We start from the raw sequence: 15,034 nt of genomic DNA on the forward strand, positions 1-15,034 counted from the left end.
CATCACTCCCCTTGCTGCAGTCGGCACCGGCTCCCAGTTCAGCAGCACCGCGAGCACCGCGTGCCCATCGCCCTTTCCTGTGCCCAGACCCCCGGCTCGCCCCGGCACCCTGTCCCACCCTGCGTGCTGCTGTGCCGGCTGCACGGCCCTTCCTGGGGTCCCTTCCCGGGAGCAGGACGGCGTCGCGCCGCTGGCCAGCTGCGAGAGCGCAGGGCACGACCTGCCCCGGAAAAATGAACTGAGTGTAGCTCGTCTTTCAGCACAGCCAGTTATCGCTGGCGCCCTCCTCCAGACAGTCCGGGTGAACCGCGAAGTGAAAGGTGGGGAGAAGAAAAATAAAGAATGAGTCTAAACTTGGCTAGGTGTCCTGGTTTCGGCTGGGATAGAGTTAATTTTCTTCCTAGCAGCAGGCATAGTGCTGTGTTTTGGATTTAGTAGGAGAAGAATGTTGATAACACACTGATGGTTTAGTTGTTGCTCAGCACTGCTCATGCCAGTCAAGGACTTTTCAGCTTCCCCTGCTCTGCCAGGGGCACAAGGAGCTGGGAGGGGGCACAGCCAGAAGAGTTGATCCCAACTGCCCCAAGGGCCGTTCCATACCATGCGGCGTCATGGGCAGTATGGAAACTGGGGGGGTTGGCCGGGGAGCAGCGATCGCTGCTGGGAACTGGCTGGGCATCGGTCGGCGGGTGGGGAGCAATTGCATTGGGCATCACTTGCTTTGGATATCATTATTATTATTATCATTATTATACTGTTACTATTATCATTACTATTTTACTTTATTTCAATTATTAAACTGTTCTTATCTCAGCCCAGGAGTGTTTCTCACTCTCACTCCTCCGATTCTCTCCCCCATCCCTCGGGGCAGGGGCAGTGAGCGATGGCTGCGTGGTGCTGAGCTGCTGCCTGGGGCTGAACCACGACACAAGGAAAAACATCTCCAGTAACCGGACCCAGAAACGGGTTGCGTTCTTACACGGCCTTTACTTCGTTTCACGGCATGGCTTCGCAGAGACCAAGCAGACCACCCGCTGGTGCACAGCGCGCCCACCCAACGCCCGCTAACGCGGTGCCATTTAAACCTCCCCAGCACGCAGCAGGCCAAGCGACAGCGCGCTGCGCCTCGTCGCGCTGCTGCACGACCCGCAACAAGTGGCAAAACCGTGCACCCCTGAGTTTCTAGCCAGCTGTCGCCACACCAGCCCTGACCAGCGCCGCATGGTGGAAAAGTGTCTCACCCACGGCAGAGGATGGTGATGGAGGATGATGCATCGCTCCTCCATAAAAGTGATGACGGAGGAGCCGCCCGCTCTGCGGGTAACATTCCTTAACCGAGAGCCTGGGTGGTTTTCACACCAATTTCCACAATTACCGCCACGTCCTTGAAACGCAGCGTTTATCCCAAACAGCACGCACAGGCTCTTGGGGAAGCGTAAGCACGCTGAAGACAAAACATGCCGCTTGCAGGACGGCCGCTTACCCGACTCGGAGCTCTCGCAGTCCTGCGGGTTGCACTTCTGGGTGCTCTCGGGCCAGGGCTCGTGGTCGCAGAGGCTGCTGTCCTCCTCGGCCAGCCCCGTCTTGGTGTTGATGCACTTGACCTGGCGCCGCTGGATGCCCCCGCCGCAGGGAGCTGTGCACTGCGGGAGCGGGGCAGCCCCGTCAGCCCCGGGGGGGACCCATCCCGTGCCCCAAGGAGCCCCCCCCAGTGCCGCGCTGTGCCGGCAGCACCAGAGCCCGGGAGGGTTTTATTGCAGTAGCCCCCGGTTTGGTTTTGAGGGTTGGGTTCCCCCCCCATTCCTTGCATTCCTGGCTGAACATGAGCCAGCAGTGTGCCCAGGTGGCCAAGGAGGCCAACAGCATCCTGGCTTGTGTCAGGAACAGTGTGGCCAGCAGGAGCAGGGCAGGGATCGTCCCCCTGTGCTCGGCGCTGGGGAGGCCACACCTGGAATGCTGTGTCCAGTTGTGGGCCCCTCGGCACAAGGAGGACATTGGGGTGCTGGAGCGTGTCCAGAGAAGGGCAGCGGAGCTGGGGCAGGGTCTGGAGCACAGGGCTGGTGGGGAGCGGCTGAGGGAGCTGGGGGTGTTCAGCCTGGAGAAGAGGAGGCTGAGGGGAGACCTGATCGCTCTGCAGCTCCTGGCAGGAGGGGGCAGGGAGGGGGTGTTGGGCTCTTCTCCCATGTAGTTAGCGATAGGATGAGAGAAAATGGGCTCAAGCTGTGCCAGGGGAGGCTTAGATTGGATATTAGGAAAAATTTCTTCACGGAAAGGGTGGTCAAGCATTGGAACAGGCTGCCCAGAGGGGTGGTGGAGTCCCCATCCCTGGAAGTGTTCAAAAAACGGGCAGAGGTGGCACTGGGGGACATGGTTCAGTCTGGTCTACCCTTGATTGGTTCAGTGTGGACTTGGCAGTGTAGGTTAATGGTTGGACTGGGTGATCTTAAAGGGCTTTTCCAACCTAAACGATTCTGTGATTCTATGATTTCGTGCAAAAGCCCCGTCGCGAGAAGTGTCGTGCCCCCGTCCGCGCCCGCTCACCTCTCCCCAGGAGCCCACCACCCAGGTGGTGCAGGGGTGCGTGTTGCAGGGCCGGGTGGCATTGGGTCGCAGTGCCTCCTCGCAGCGGCCCAGCTCCGGGCACGTCACCAGCCGCTCCTGCTCCCCGCCGCCGCATGACTCCGAGCACTGCCGAGACACAAGCCGTCGGAAGGGGAAGGCAGCGGCGCAAGAGAAAGGCGGACACACTCCATGCGCTGGTGTCTTAAGGAAATAATACACTGCAAACCCACCCTACAAATACATAAGCACCCACAAAACCTGCTTCCCGGGTGGAGCGCCCGCTTTGCAGCTACTGCTGCTATTAGCGGGTGGTTTCCTTCTCGGTGCTCAAAACTGGCTGGGAGGTTCCCAGAGGCAGGAGGATCCAGCAGACCCGCTGCAAGTATCGGCTTAGATTTTGCAGGCATGTGAACAGGCAGGCTGAGCCCGCTGCTTCCCTGCCGGCAGCGATCCGGGGGTCCTGGGCGAAGCGTCTGCACGGCCGCAGGCAGCTCAGCCCCCCGGCCGCGTGCTTGCCCGGCAGCAGCTACCGAGCATTTGCTCCGGGCAAGCAAATGCCAAACGCTGGCCGAACGTGCTTCCAGGGAGAGGGAGGAAAGATAACGGCGGGCGCGAAACACCCCGTCACAGGCACGCACGCTGCGTGCGCCCAGCCAGGAGAGAAGCCGCGCTGCAATGCTCGGGGCTTGAGAGCTGCCCCGCTGCGCAGCCCGCTCGGACCCTCCCCAGCAGCCCTCACCTCTCTCCAGGAGGACGTGTACCAGTCCAGGCACGGCGCGCGCTGGCAGGGCAGCTGCGTGGGCGGCTTGTAGAGGACAGCCTGGCAGTGGAAGGGCCGCAGGAGCCTCTGGTCTCTGGTGTCAATGCAATGCACGTCCCGAACCTTCATCCCCCCGCCGCAGCTCTGGGAGCACTGGGAAAAGACACGAGCGTCACGCTGGGGAAGGGTGGCAGGGGCCGGTGCGATCCTAACCCTAACCCTAACCCTAACCCTAACCCTAACCCTAAACCCCTAACCCTAACCCAAACCCAAACCCTAACCCAAACCCCCTAACCCTAACCCCCAACCCCCTAACCCCAACCCTAACCCTAACCCCGCCGCAGCTCCGGGAGCACTGGGAAAAGACACGAGCGTCACGCTGGGAAAGGGCGGCAGGGGCCAGTGCAACCCTAACCCTAACCCTAACCCCAACCCCCTAACCCTAACCCAAACCCAAACCCAAACCCTAACCCTAACCCCCTAACCCAAACCCAAATCCAAACCCAAACCCAAACCCCTAACCCCCTAGCCCCCTAACCCCCTAACCCTAACCCTAACCCAAACCCAAACCCAAACCCCTAACCCTAACCCCTAACCCCCTAACCCTAACCCCTCCAGCAGCAGGAGGTGACCCCAGGGACACGCTCTGCTTCGGGTCGGATTGAGTTGATACTCAACCTCTTTTCACCTCTTTCTCTAGTCCGAGCTAGGGAAAAGCCCGCGCAGCGCTGAATTTGTCACTAATTTCCTTCTGAAAGCGATCGGCTTCCAGTTGTAACGGCAATAGTCTGTTCTTACAGCCAATGATCTCCCACCTGCACAGCCGAGGAACGGCGCCCACCCAGAGCAGGGAGGGTTGCTCCCCGCCGTTGAAGGTACCGGATTCACCCAACCCAACTGCAAGCACCCCCCGGTAGCGCATATTGGCAAGAATGTTTTCCAGAAACTTTCAAACCCCTCTTTGCTTAGCTTTCGCAAATTCCTGCCTTTTTAACCAGCCCAAGAGCAGGAAAAATGAAAAAAATATTGCGGGATGAAGTAGTTTAAACTCTGTGGCAAGTGCAAACCTTTACCCTCCGCCTTTGTCAGCCATGGGGCAAGAGCACGCCCCGAGAAACGCTCTAGCCACAGGGCAGGCACCGCCCGCCTTCATCTTCCTGGGGATTTTTCGGGACTCTCCCTACCGGCCGCACGCCCGTTTACCTTACTCCAGTTCCCCATGCGCCACGACGAGCACGGTCTGAGCGAACACCTCCGAGCGGGGACGGGCTTGTTGGCGGCGGCGCAGCCGTCGTCGCTGCCGGTGCTGCAGCGCACGGTCCTCCAGATCGCGCCCACGCCGCAGGTGGCCGAGCACTGCAAGACACGAGGCAGACGGCTGATGCCCCGGATGCCCCGTGGCCGGCTCTAGCCAAGGACAGAGCCCGCCAGCCCAGCGGAAAAGTCGCTGGGGACTGGGCTCATCGCCCCCTGCGCGGGCATCAGGAGGGGTGCCGGTAGAACCGGGGCGTGCGGCGGCAGGGCTGCGGGACGATGCGGAGAGAGGAGCTTTCCCGGAGGCCGTGCCCCGCGCTGCCTGGCAGGGGACCCAGCCCTGCAGAGAACCCCCCCCAGCCAGAGGCTCCGCTCGAACCAGTCCCACGCCAGGCAATCCTCAGTTTGGGGCAAGAAGGAGGAAACCCCTCCTCCATAACCCATTTCAGTCGCTTCTGGTCTGGCTGGGACTGTTTTTTCTCTCCCTGTTCAGCTTTTGGCTTCCGGGAGGATTCTCACGCCGCGGCCCCGGACCCCAGCATCCCGGCCACAGCCGCCCGCAGCTCCGTGGGCAACGGGGCAGCACCGGGGATCTCTGCGGCTGGGGGTGCCTTTAGCTTTTTTGTTCTAGGCCCCTCTTAATTAGCACTGATGGCTTCAAACATTTGCCTGCTGTCTCATAAAGCTGTTTCGCGCCCTTCTTTCGCTAGCACTGCCTGTCCCCCGCTCTTTCAGTGTTAAAAGCTCCGGCAAAGATTCCTCTCCACCTGAAAGGCAGTGCCTCCACCTCTTTCGGATCCACCCCTCGCCGTCCAGACTGATCTGATTTATTTCATAGCACCTTTCCACCTTAAAAGCCTTTGTAGGGCTTTCAAAGCACGCCCGTGTGCCTCCACGTCCCCGCGGCAGAGCTCCCTCCAACGCCCCGGCTCCACGGGCAGCGTCTGAGCGATGCTCAATGCCCCTTCGCAAAGCCCACACCTGGGACTGTATTTTGCTTTTATTAAGCATTGTCCCGATCGTTACTGGGTCCCTTGTGCAGCCTTCTTAACAGGCTCCCCCAACGCTCGGTCTCGGTTTATCCGCATTGAAGGCTTGTTATTTTTGTGCTTTCTGATAAAAGCCCGTTACTGCGAATTGCAGCAGCTATTTGTCACTGCAAATGCCGTGCAGAGAGCAGCCCCGGGACAGCTAGGCAGTAGGAGGATAGCTGATAATTGCTGATAACCCGCCGTTCGCTGCATTCAGCACAGCCCCTTCCCTTTGGTAATTTGCAGCCTTTGATGCGCCTCACGCTCGACGTTCAAATTTCTGTCATTCCGTGGCACATTTTAACACGCTCTCTCCCGTAACACGGCAGCAGCTTGCTCCCGTGCCGGGGGGTCTCCCTGAGTGCTCAGCCCCGGCGCGGGGCTCTGCGCTTGCCTGCTCCTCCAGAGCGGGCAGGGATTTGGGTGGGCAGCACGTTCGCTGCGCGCCGTGCACGGCCACCGCCGCCCGAGCATGCGCTGCCGGCTGGTGCCCAAGGGAGCGGGACAGCACAGTCGGAGCGTGTGAGCCGTGCACTTTTTTTTGCACGCAAAGAGCCACATCCCAGAGACCAGGCAGGAGAGGGACAGGTCTCCCCTCCATACCAGCCACGTCACACTTTTAATGGGACTCAACACGTACCTCGCTCCAGTTCCCGACCTCCCAGCTGGGGATCGCAGTGGCTGCCACGGTGGTGGACGGCAGCAGCAAAGCCTCCTCCTTCTCCACCTCTTCCTTCCCCCAGAGCGGCGGTGGGGCCGGGGTGGGCTGGGACAACTCGTGCTCCCCATCGCCGAAAGCAAGCGTCCCTGGGGTCGCCCAAGGCGAGCGCTCCCCCGGCGCGGTGCTGCCGAGCGGGGAGGTCTGCTGTGCACGGGGCGATGCCGGCTCCGGGTGCCGGGACACCCCCACGGTCCCCCATGCCGGGGGGGACTCAGAGGGCGACGCTCCCGCCGGGTGCGTGGCAGGGCCGCGAGCCGGGGCCGTGGGCACGGCTGGTGCCAGGCCATCTTGCTGGCCGAGGCCGCTGGAGAGGAGCTGGGGGGCCGGCCCGGGCACGGCGGCCAAGGACACTGCTGCTGGAAAGGCTGTAGTGGCCACCAAGGGGGCCGAGGTCAGAGACGTGGGTGTGCGGAGCGCTGGCTGCTGCCCTGCCTGCCCCGCGGGGCCCCCGTCAGCACCGGCGGGACAGGGACTCGCGGCGGGATGAGCGCTGCCGGCGCTCCTTCCCATCTCCCAGCCCGGTCCCATCTCCCAGCCCGGTCCCTGCGGGGTGGGGAAGGAAAGATCTGCCCTCTCTGTCCCACGGGTTTGCTCGTCGGCCGCCGGCGCTGCGTGCGTGCCCGCCGTCCCCTCCGGCATTTCTCCCCACCCTTCCTGCTCCTTGGTCTCGGGGGCAGCGCCGTCAGCATTACCGGTGATGATGAGACCCATTTCCCTTGAGTCTTCACGGCCTCTCCCCACAGAGCCGGCCACGTCGTGCTCCTCGCTGCCGGCGTTACCTGGCCCCTCTGCGCCCATATGCCCCTCACCGCTGCTCCCTGGCTCTCCCAGGCTGTCGGATGCATCGGCTGTGCCGGCGCTGCCCCTGCCAGTGGGCAGCGGTGGGGCAGGATCAGCCGGGTACGGAGCCTGGGGAGCGAGGCCATGGGCTGGAGCATCCTGCCCAGCACCAGTCCCCGTCGGCACGGCTCCCCGGGGTTCATCTGGGGGCGGGTGGTGGTGGCTGTTTGCAGAATCGTGACTCATGGTGCTCTGGGTGGGCGGGTGGTCCTCGGAGCGGGGCACAAGCGTTGCATCCTCCTCCTCACCCATGAAGTCAGGGATGGCGTACGTGGGAACGGCTGTCCCCGCACCCTCGGGGACCACGCTCAGGAGGTCATTCGTGGCTAAACCCCCAGGCTCCATCTCTCCTTCGCTGTGCACAGGAGCAGAAGTGTTTGCTTTGCTGGTCACCATATGGTCCTCACTTGCTCCTCCTCCCGGCTTGACAGTGTGCAGGACATCAGCAGGCATCTCACGGGACCCCTCCACGTCGTTGGTGCTCAGCTCTGGCTTATGCCCCTCGCCTTTGGTCTCTTTCTCCATGAAGGGGTAGTAAGACAGATCCTCATGGAAGTTGATAAAATTATAATCGTAGTAAAAATCATCAACAAAGACGTTTCCCTTTCTGGCTGAGAAGTCCTCCTCAGTGATGATATTGTCATCACTGGACTCCGGAATATTTGGCATTAAGGGGTTAAATTTAGCAATGTGGTTGCTGGGGATGTAATGTATTTCATTAAATATCTCTCTGCTGGAGGACCCACTGCCAGACCAGTCCGTGTTGGTGTTGTCTAACGTTTCCTGGCACTGCAGCAAGGAGCACGTAGTTTCTGAGCTGGGTCTTTCTGCAGGGTCACAAGCGGCTCCGGTGCTGTTGCTGCAGTAAACAGGGCGCCTCTGTGTCCCGTTTCCACACGTCGCGGAGCACTGGGGAAGGAAGAGAGGCACAAACGTCAGGGATGGCAGCACGGGTGATGCAGGGTGCAGCAGGAGGAGCGGGGAAGGGGCCGGCAGCGGTGCTGCGGCAGTGCCCGTGCCCCTTGCCGGTGCTCCTCTCCAAGCTACCGAAGCGGGTGCTCGACCCTCCCATGCACCGCGATGCTTTGGGCACAGGGAGAAGGGGCTCCACGTTGCTCTGCCGTGCTCCCACCACCCACCTGGGTCCCCAGACGTCTCCTGTGCCAGTCCCAGCTGGGGCGGGGGGGTCCCTGTACCAGAGGTCGGGAGCAGGGGCTATGGGTCACACTGGTAAGCAGTGGTTTTGTTACTGGCCCAGTCTACCTCCGGGGCTGTCTCCCCATTCAAGACCATCCCAGTGCAGGGCTGCTATTGCAGGGTACTTTGCTTGGGTGATCCTTGCCCTGCATTCCAGCCAGAAACAATTTTCCCAGGAGATGGACATTGTGAAGGGCACTGGGTAAGATGATCTCATAGCTCTCTTCCATGACCTATCGCCATGAATTACATCCCTTCTTCTAGAAGAGAATTTTTTGAAGCAGGGAATAACAACATGGGTGTTGTCCTAGTAGGGAAAAAGCACGGGTCAATAGGGAGCTTTGTTGAGGACACCCCCTCCTCCACCATAATGGTCTCTTTGAGACTGCTCAGGATAAAAAGCAACCCACAAGCTGGAAAGGAGGACAGCAACATTTTCTGCTGGATAAGTAAATCATAGCGCTACTAGCATCACATGTGGGCTGCACAAGCCGCAGGCCGCCGCAGTTTGTGGTGACAGATGCACAGAGCGTTAGTCACGTCCATCCGAGCGCCTTATACAGCCCAGCCAAGGAGAACAAACGGCCAACAAGGCAAACAAACCCAGCAGAGGGGATTTCTGCTGAAACCCCTGCTATCTGGATGAGAACAGATGGGCTCATGATCTTAGAGGGCCTTTCCAACCTTAGTGATTCCTAGTTTTACTGTCATTAAGAAATAATCCAGCCACCAAGCCAGGAAACATGAAATTAATTATTACTCTGCCCTTAACTGGTTTAGTGGTGGACTTGGCAGTGCTGGGTTAATGGTTGGACTGGATGATCTGAAAGGTCTTTTCCAACCTCAACGATTCGATGATTCTAAGGGTTTGATGCACAGCCACTAGCACGTGGAAATTAAGAGGTTAAGGTGGACAGGCAGAGCTGCCGGGCTGGGCTGGCCGGGAGATGTGCTCCTCGAACATATATACTCCTGTATTTTGGGACTTTCTCGTCTTTGCTCAGTCCTCGCGAGGGCCGGGTGCCTGGATGGGACCTGCCCCGCTCCCCGTGCCCGTCCCGGTGGGCTCCCGGGTGGGTGCCCACCCCGCGGGACGTCCCCTCCCAGGCAGGGGCTGCCCGGAGGAGACGCTGACCCAGCACCCTGTGCCGTGCGGGCAGGAGCAGGAGTGACCCCGAGGACTGTGCCCAGCAGGAGGGACAGGCCGTAACACGGCACGGCCACCGCCGGGCACTTCCACCAGCTGCGCTACGCTGCTGAAAGAAAACATTGCTGCACATGAGCATCTGCAGGAGGGGTGTAAGCAAGCTGCTTCTCCCTGCTGGGATGGCCAAATCGGGGAAGACAGAAGTCAACTCCCGCAACATGCACCTTAAGCTAAAATTTCCCAGCAAATGCCTCCCACTCCATCCAGGAGATAAATTCCAAGTATCGAAGCTCTTGCAGGGGGAAGAAGGGGGCTTATTTGCCAAGGCTGGGTTATCAGGAAAGCCTCGGGGACACAGATAAGAAACGAAGGCTGTTAGGAGCAGGAGCACCCGGCGCTCGCAGGAGAGCTCAGCATCAAGCACACGGCTGCAGGAGCCATCCCAGCAGCCGGCACGCGGGACGTGCTCCGGCCAGCAGCAGACAGATGCTTCTGTATGCAGACCCTCGTGCATTAATAGACAACAAATAACGCTTCTGAGTGCATTGACAGCTCCTTTGGAAAGTCCACAGAGCTGGATTACATCGCTTTAGGGTCCTTCTGAAGGCACTAAGTCCCAGTGTTTAAGCGCTTTGTTGGGCTGCCCAAACCGCAAATAACCCCCCCGGCTTCGCGGGCTGCCCGGGTGCTGCCAGTGCCGGGCAGGCGTACGTGCTGCCCTGCCCCAGGGTCTGCAAGTACAAAAAAGCAACAACCCCCTATTATTATTGCTGGACAGAAGGACCACATTGCTGGGAAGCTTCCAAGCCCCTCAAATTTCTCTACTTGCTGGTGGTGGTGGAAAAGGAGGAGGGCTCTCGCTTTAAGTGAAAGAAAGACAGAAAAGTTACAGATATCTCAAAATCTTCAGCCCATTTTTCCTGGGCTCACAGATCTGTCGATATCAACGCCACAGAGGACGACTGTGCTAGCTCGGGCTGGCTCCGTGCACAGCGCAGACCCGCAGGCAATTCACGATTTTCCCTTTAAACTACAGCAGCCTTCTTTCTCAGCCCTGCAATTGTGGCTTTTGTGGGCCCCTAGAAAAATATTTCTAAATAGCTCTCATTTAGCCTTCAAATTTTCTGTTCGCATTTTTCTTCCGTTTGTTTCTTAGCAACAAGCTCAGTTCCCAGGCTCTCTCATTTCTCTCCTGATACTTGTCTTCATGCTGAACACTTTCTGAAACCACTGCTTCAATTAGGAGTTATAATTTTCTGGTTAAACCCCTCAACCTGCGGTTAAGCTGATCCATGGAAATACAAAAATAAATAACGGCTACACAGGGTGTCCACAGACCACGGCATTTTATACATGGGGATTTTTCGGTCTCTCCCTCTCTTTTTAATAAAAATGTTGAAAAATTTGTGATGCCCCCCCGCCATCCCCTGGGAGGGTCCTGCAGCTTCGCCCCAGCGCCGGGTCCCGCTGCCGGGGAGCAGATGCTCGCTGGCCCGCACACGCATGCACGGTGCATCCAGACCCCGGCTTGCCCCTAACACCCTGCTTCAGCAGGCAAGAATTATCTTTAAAGCTTCTGCCAAAACAAAGGGGCAGGCTTGTGGTGCTGGAAAATACATTGAAAGGTTGAAAACCTCTTGCTTCTGCCCTCCTTGCAATCAAACATGGAGCATCCTTCAGAGAGGATGGGGCAGAGCCAAACAGCTCGGCGCTCCTTCCTCACTCTGAGACCTCCCCGTGCCAGGAAATTCCCACCCGTGTGAGCTGCTGTTACAACGTGAGCCCACAGAAACACATCCATGAGTTTTCCCTGTAAGCAGGAGCACGGCCATCACTCTTGGGCAGGCTGAGGATGGCTGGGGGCACTTTGTCCCCAGCTCCCGGCAGCTTTGCGAGGCACCGGGACCTCCCCGACGCTCCTTCTCACCTCGGACCAGTTCCCCACGGCCCACGGGGAGGGACAGGGAACCTCCCGGTGACAGGGTGCGGTGGCATCTGGCTTGGAGAGGTGCTGGCAGTCTGCTTGCTGCAAGGCCCTCTGCTCGTCCAGCCCCACGCTCTGGATGCAGAGCACCGTCCTCTTCATCAGCCCCGACTGGCCGCAGGAGGCCGAGCATTTCTGCCATTCGCCGACCCACCACCTGCGGAAACGCGGAAGGGAAAACGTCGCAGCCGGAGCGAGCGGCCGCCAGCCGGGCTCCGTCCCATGCCCCACCACGCTGAGCGCTGCGGGGCGGTGGGTTTTAGCCACCGCCAGCCAAGAGGCGTTCGGGGCCAGGAGACATGCGCCAGATGCACGCAGGCTTCAGCAGCCTGTAAGGATCAGCAGGGCCCAGGGTCGGGGGGAATTAGGATCCCAAGCGCGGCTCGTGTTCCAGCCCCAGGCCAGGGCGGCCGGCTCGAGGCTCAGGGATGGACTGGTCCCCGTGTCGTGCCAGGGATGGTCATTTGCGCAGAGGCAGAGAGGGGCTCCCGGCCCTGCCAGGGTGGTACCTCCCCGTGCGGCTCGTGCTCTGCGGACAAGCAATGCACGGCGGCGGCCGGGCAACCACAGGGATTTGGTCCCATGGACCAGTGCAGGGTCTGGGACCCGTTCTTGAGCGTGAAGGAGAGGAGCGGTGCAAAACCAGGGGCGCAAATAGCTGCACGTGTCCTGGGGGCAATCCGGCCCAGAAGTCCCCTTGACTCTGGTCACCCCCTTAGGGCAGTTTGGAGACCAAAGCTTTGCCAAGGAGCGAGGGGAAATCCAGCGGACCTGGCCGGGCAGGGCTCCTCGCTGCATGTCCTCTGCTGGTCGTCGGGGCGGGTGAGCGCATCGCAGTACCGCTCCTCCACAATGCCGGCCAGCTTCTCCACGCAGTGCACGATCTGCCGCTGCACCCCTGCGGACACACGCCAGGGCTTGGCTCGAGACGAAAATCGAACCGAGCCACCGAGCACCCTCTGCCAGCAGGCGAGGAGGGGCCCTAAGGTAAGCTTGAGCCACCAAAAACAGGGGAAAGAAAAAGAAACCACTGCTGAAACTGGAAGTGGAGAACCCAATTCTGCTGAGGCACTGATGCCCTCATGGAGCCCAACGGCACCGGTGCTCCCAGTGTACCCAGGTGCGACAAGCACAGCTGGACACCTGGTCTCAATCCGACGCGTGTGTGACGAGACCTACGGAGCTTAACTGGGCTGGAAAATGACCCTGGATACGCAGCTGCAAAGCAGGGACACCCGGGACTGGATGGATGGATCGATCACAGAATCATACACTTGTTTCGGCTGGAAAAGCCCTTTAAGATCATCCAGTCCAACCATTAACCTACACTACCAAGCCCACCACTAAACCAGTTAAGGGGAGAGTAATAAGTTCATGTTCCTGGCTTGCTGGCTGGATTATTTATAATGAAAGTAAAAGCTAGGAATCACTAAAGTTGGAAAGGCCCTCTAAGATCATCAGCCCAACCATCAACCCAACACCCTCATGCCCACTAAACCATGTCCCCAAGTGCCACCTCTGCCCGTTTTTTGAACCCCTCCAGGGATGGGGACTCCCCCACCTCTCTGGGCAGCCTGTTCCAATGCTTGACTACCCTTTCCGTGAAGAAATTTTTCCTAATATCCAATCTAAATCCAATCTATGGATGGAAGCAACACCGGTCCAGCCAGGACACAGGCTCCTGGGCGTTACACGCAGCAGACCGCAGCCACAGCCCCTCCCTGGGGCTGGCAGGACACAGTGTCTGTCTGTCCAGCACAAGGGAAACCTCAGCTCCTGCCCTATGACCAAGTCCAGGGCTGCTCATGTAGAAAGCTAAAAACAGATCACAGAAAGAGCTGGCAAATCTTGTTCTGCCTTAGAAAAAAACTGCTGCATTATACCGGTTCCTACAGGGCCTAGGGATGTCAGGAAATACCTAAGGAATGGCAAGAGTTCCCACAGAAGGCGAGGTGAGGACAGCCGTGTCCGGAACCGCCAGCAGACCCCAAACTCAGAGAGCCAGCCTGCTTCAACCTTGCAAACTCCGTGGGACGTCTCCGCTCGCCCTCCCGGTGCTTTGTGTCCGTACCAAGCAGTTCACGGGGACAAGACGGGCTAAGAGCAGGAACATCTCCACCCCTGAGCTGGCTCCCACTCTCAGATTTCTGCAACGACCCCAGCTTGGTCCTGATGGCCTCTGGCTGCGTCCTTTGGTCACGGGCAATGCAAGGGGCATCGCTGGGCAGACTGCTGAGCAGAAACCTCTGGAGTAAAACTTTTTGCTATCCTACAGCTTTTATCGTCGGCCATGAGGTGAAAGAGATGCAGAAACATGCCCTTCCACAAGCTGCCTGATAGGATTTAATAGCGATGCAGCCAGCGGAGGCTCCGCAGAAAGCACCCCGCTGCCGGAGGGACCTCTTGGCCAGGGGGAAAAGCCTTTCCCCACCTCTCCCCTTGCGAAAAGCCTCTGCAGCCGTGGTGCAGGACGCACCGTGTGTTTGGGGCTGCCAAAGCCCTGCAGAGGAGCACGCGCGGGGCAGGACGGCGAACCGTGCAGATGCTGCAGCCCGTGAGGGGAGCACTGTCCTGGCACCACCGACCAGAGCCGCATCCAGCATCGGAGCACGTGTACGCACGTATGCACGCACACACACCGAAGCTTTCGGGAAGGCTGGGCCCGAAGGGGAGCCAACTGACAGCAGCACAGCTCTTTTTTGGCAGCCTTCTGCCCCAGCCACAGCTCGTGGATAAATCACCCCCGAAGCCTCCTGCACCCGGTCTGCAGCGTGCACGGGACGACATTTTTCTGGATGACCTCACCCGCAACACGCTGCCTCGCTGCCTGCTTTTGTCCTCCTTTTTGCAACATGTACTTGACCCGTGACTTGGGAGAGCTGTAAATAATAACCACTGCCATCAGCTGAGATTGATACGACCCTGCTGAAGCTGCTGAGTTGCGCTCTGGCTCAAGTGCCCGGGAGCTTACGGGGCCAGCGGAGCTGGGGCCCTGGGGCTGGCCCCCGTGGAAGAGGCTCAGCCTGAACTCTCCCAAATCCATGTCTCGGCTCACACCATCCACCAGCCCAGGGAGAGGGGCTCAGCCCTCCTCCAGCCGCTCGCCTGCGGCCAGACAGGGTGAGCATCCTCACTCCACTCCTGCCCGATTTGCTCCTGTATTTCCCTTCTGTTCTGGAAGCCAAGCACTCAAACCTTGCAAAGGCGAGCTGATTTTAAACAAAAGCAAATGCCCTCAGCTCCCGTCCTCCTCGACTTCCCATGCTGCAGGGCCCGTGCAAACCCACAGCGAAGAGCTCTCAGCACAAATGTATGTAAAACACCCCACCAGCTCCTGCCGCACCACAGCCCTCCTGCTCCAAGCAGGAATCCACACCTATCTCCCAGAAACAGGCAGGAAACATCTCCTGGCACTCTGTGCAACCTAGAAAGTATGAGTGTCCTTGAATTGCTTTTTCCAGTGGCAGCCGCTCTCAAGGAAATGCTCGCTGGTCCCAGCCTCCCCCCTTGCAGCATGCCCGGACCGTCCCCCTCCATC

General features: G+C 59.3%; 1 protein-coding gene across 1 annotated transcript in view; it reads right to left on the bottom strand.

The window, feature by feature from the left end:
- ADAMTS7 (ADAM metallopeptidase with thrombospondin type 1 motif 7) overlaps window positions 1-15,034 on the bottom strand; it is a 57,276-nt gene that overhangs the window by 10,984 nt on the left and 31,258 nt on the right. The window contains exons 17-23 of the mRNA XM_075714675.1: window positions 12,268-12,394; window positions 11,440-11,653; window positions 6,248-8,077; window positions 4,526-4,678; window positions 3,302-3,475; window positions 2,542-2,688; window positions 1,484-1,643 (exon numbers count right to left, since the gene is read on the bottom strand). Of these exons, the coding sequence (XP_075570790.1) occupies window positions 1,484-1,643; window positions 2,542-2,688; window positions 3,302-3,475; window positions 4,526-4,678; window positions 6,248-8,077; window positions 11,440-11,653; window positions 12,268-12,394 (2,805 nt within the window). The remainder of the gene's footprint in view (window positions 1-1,483; window positions 1,644-2,541; window positions 2,689-3,301; window positions 3,476-4,525; window positions 4,679-6,247; window positions 8,078-11,439; window positions 11,654-12,267; window positions 12,395-15,034) is intronic.

This window comes from Pelecanus crispus, chromosome 7 (genome assembly GCF_030463565.1).
Source record: "Pelecanus crispus isolate bPelCri1 chromosome 7, bPelCri1.pri, whole genome shotgun sequence".
Lineage (NCBI taxonomy): Eukaryota > Metazoa > Chordata > Aves > Pelecaniformes > Pelecanidae > Pelecanus > Pelecanus crispus.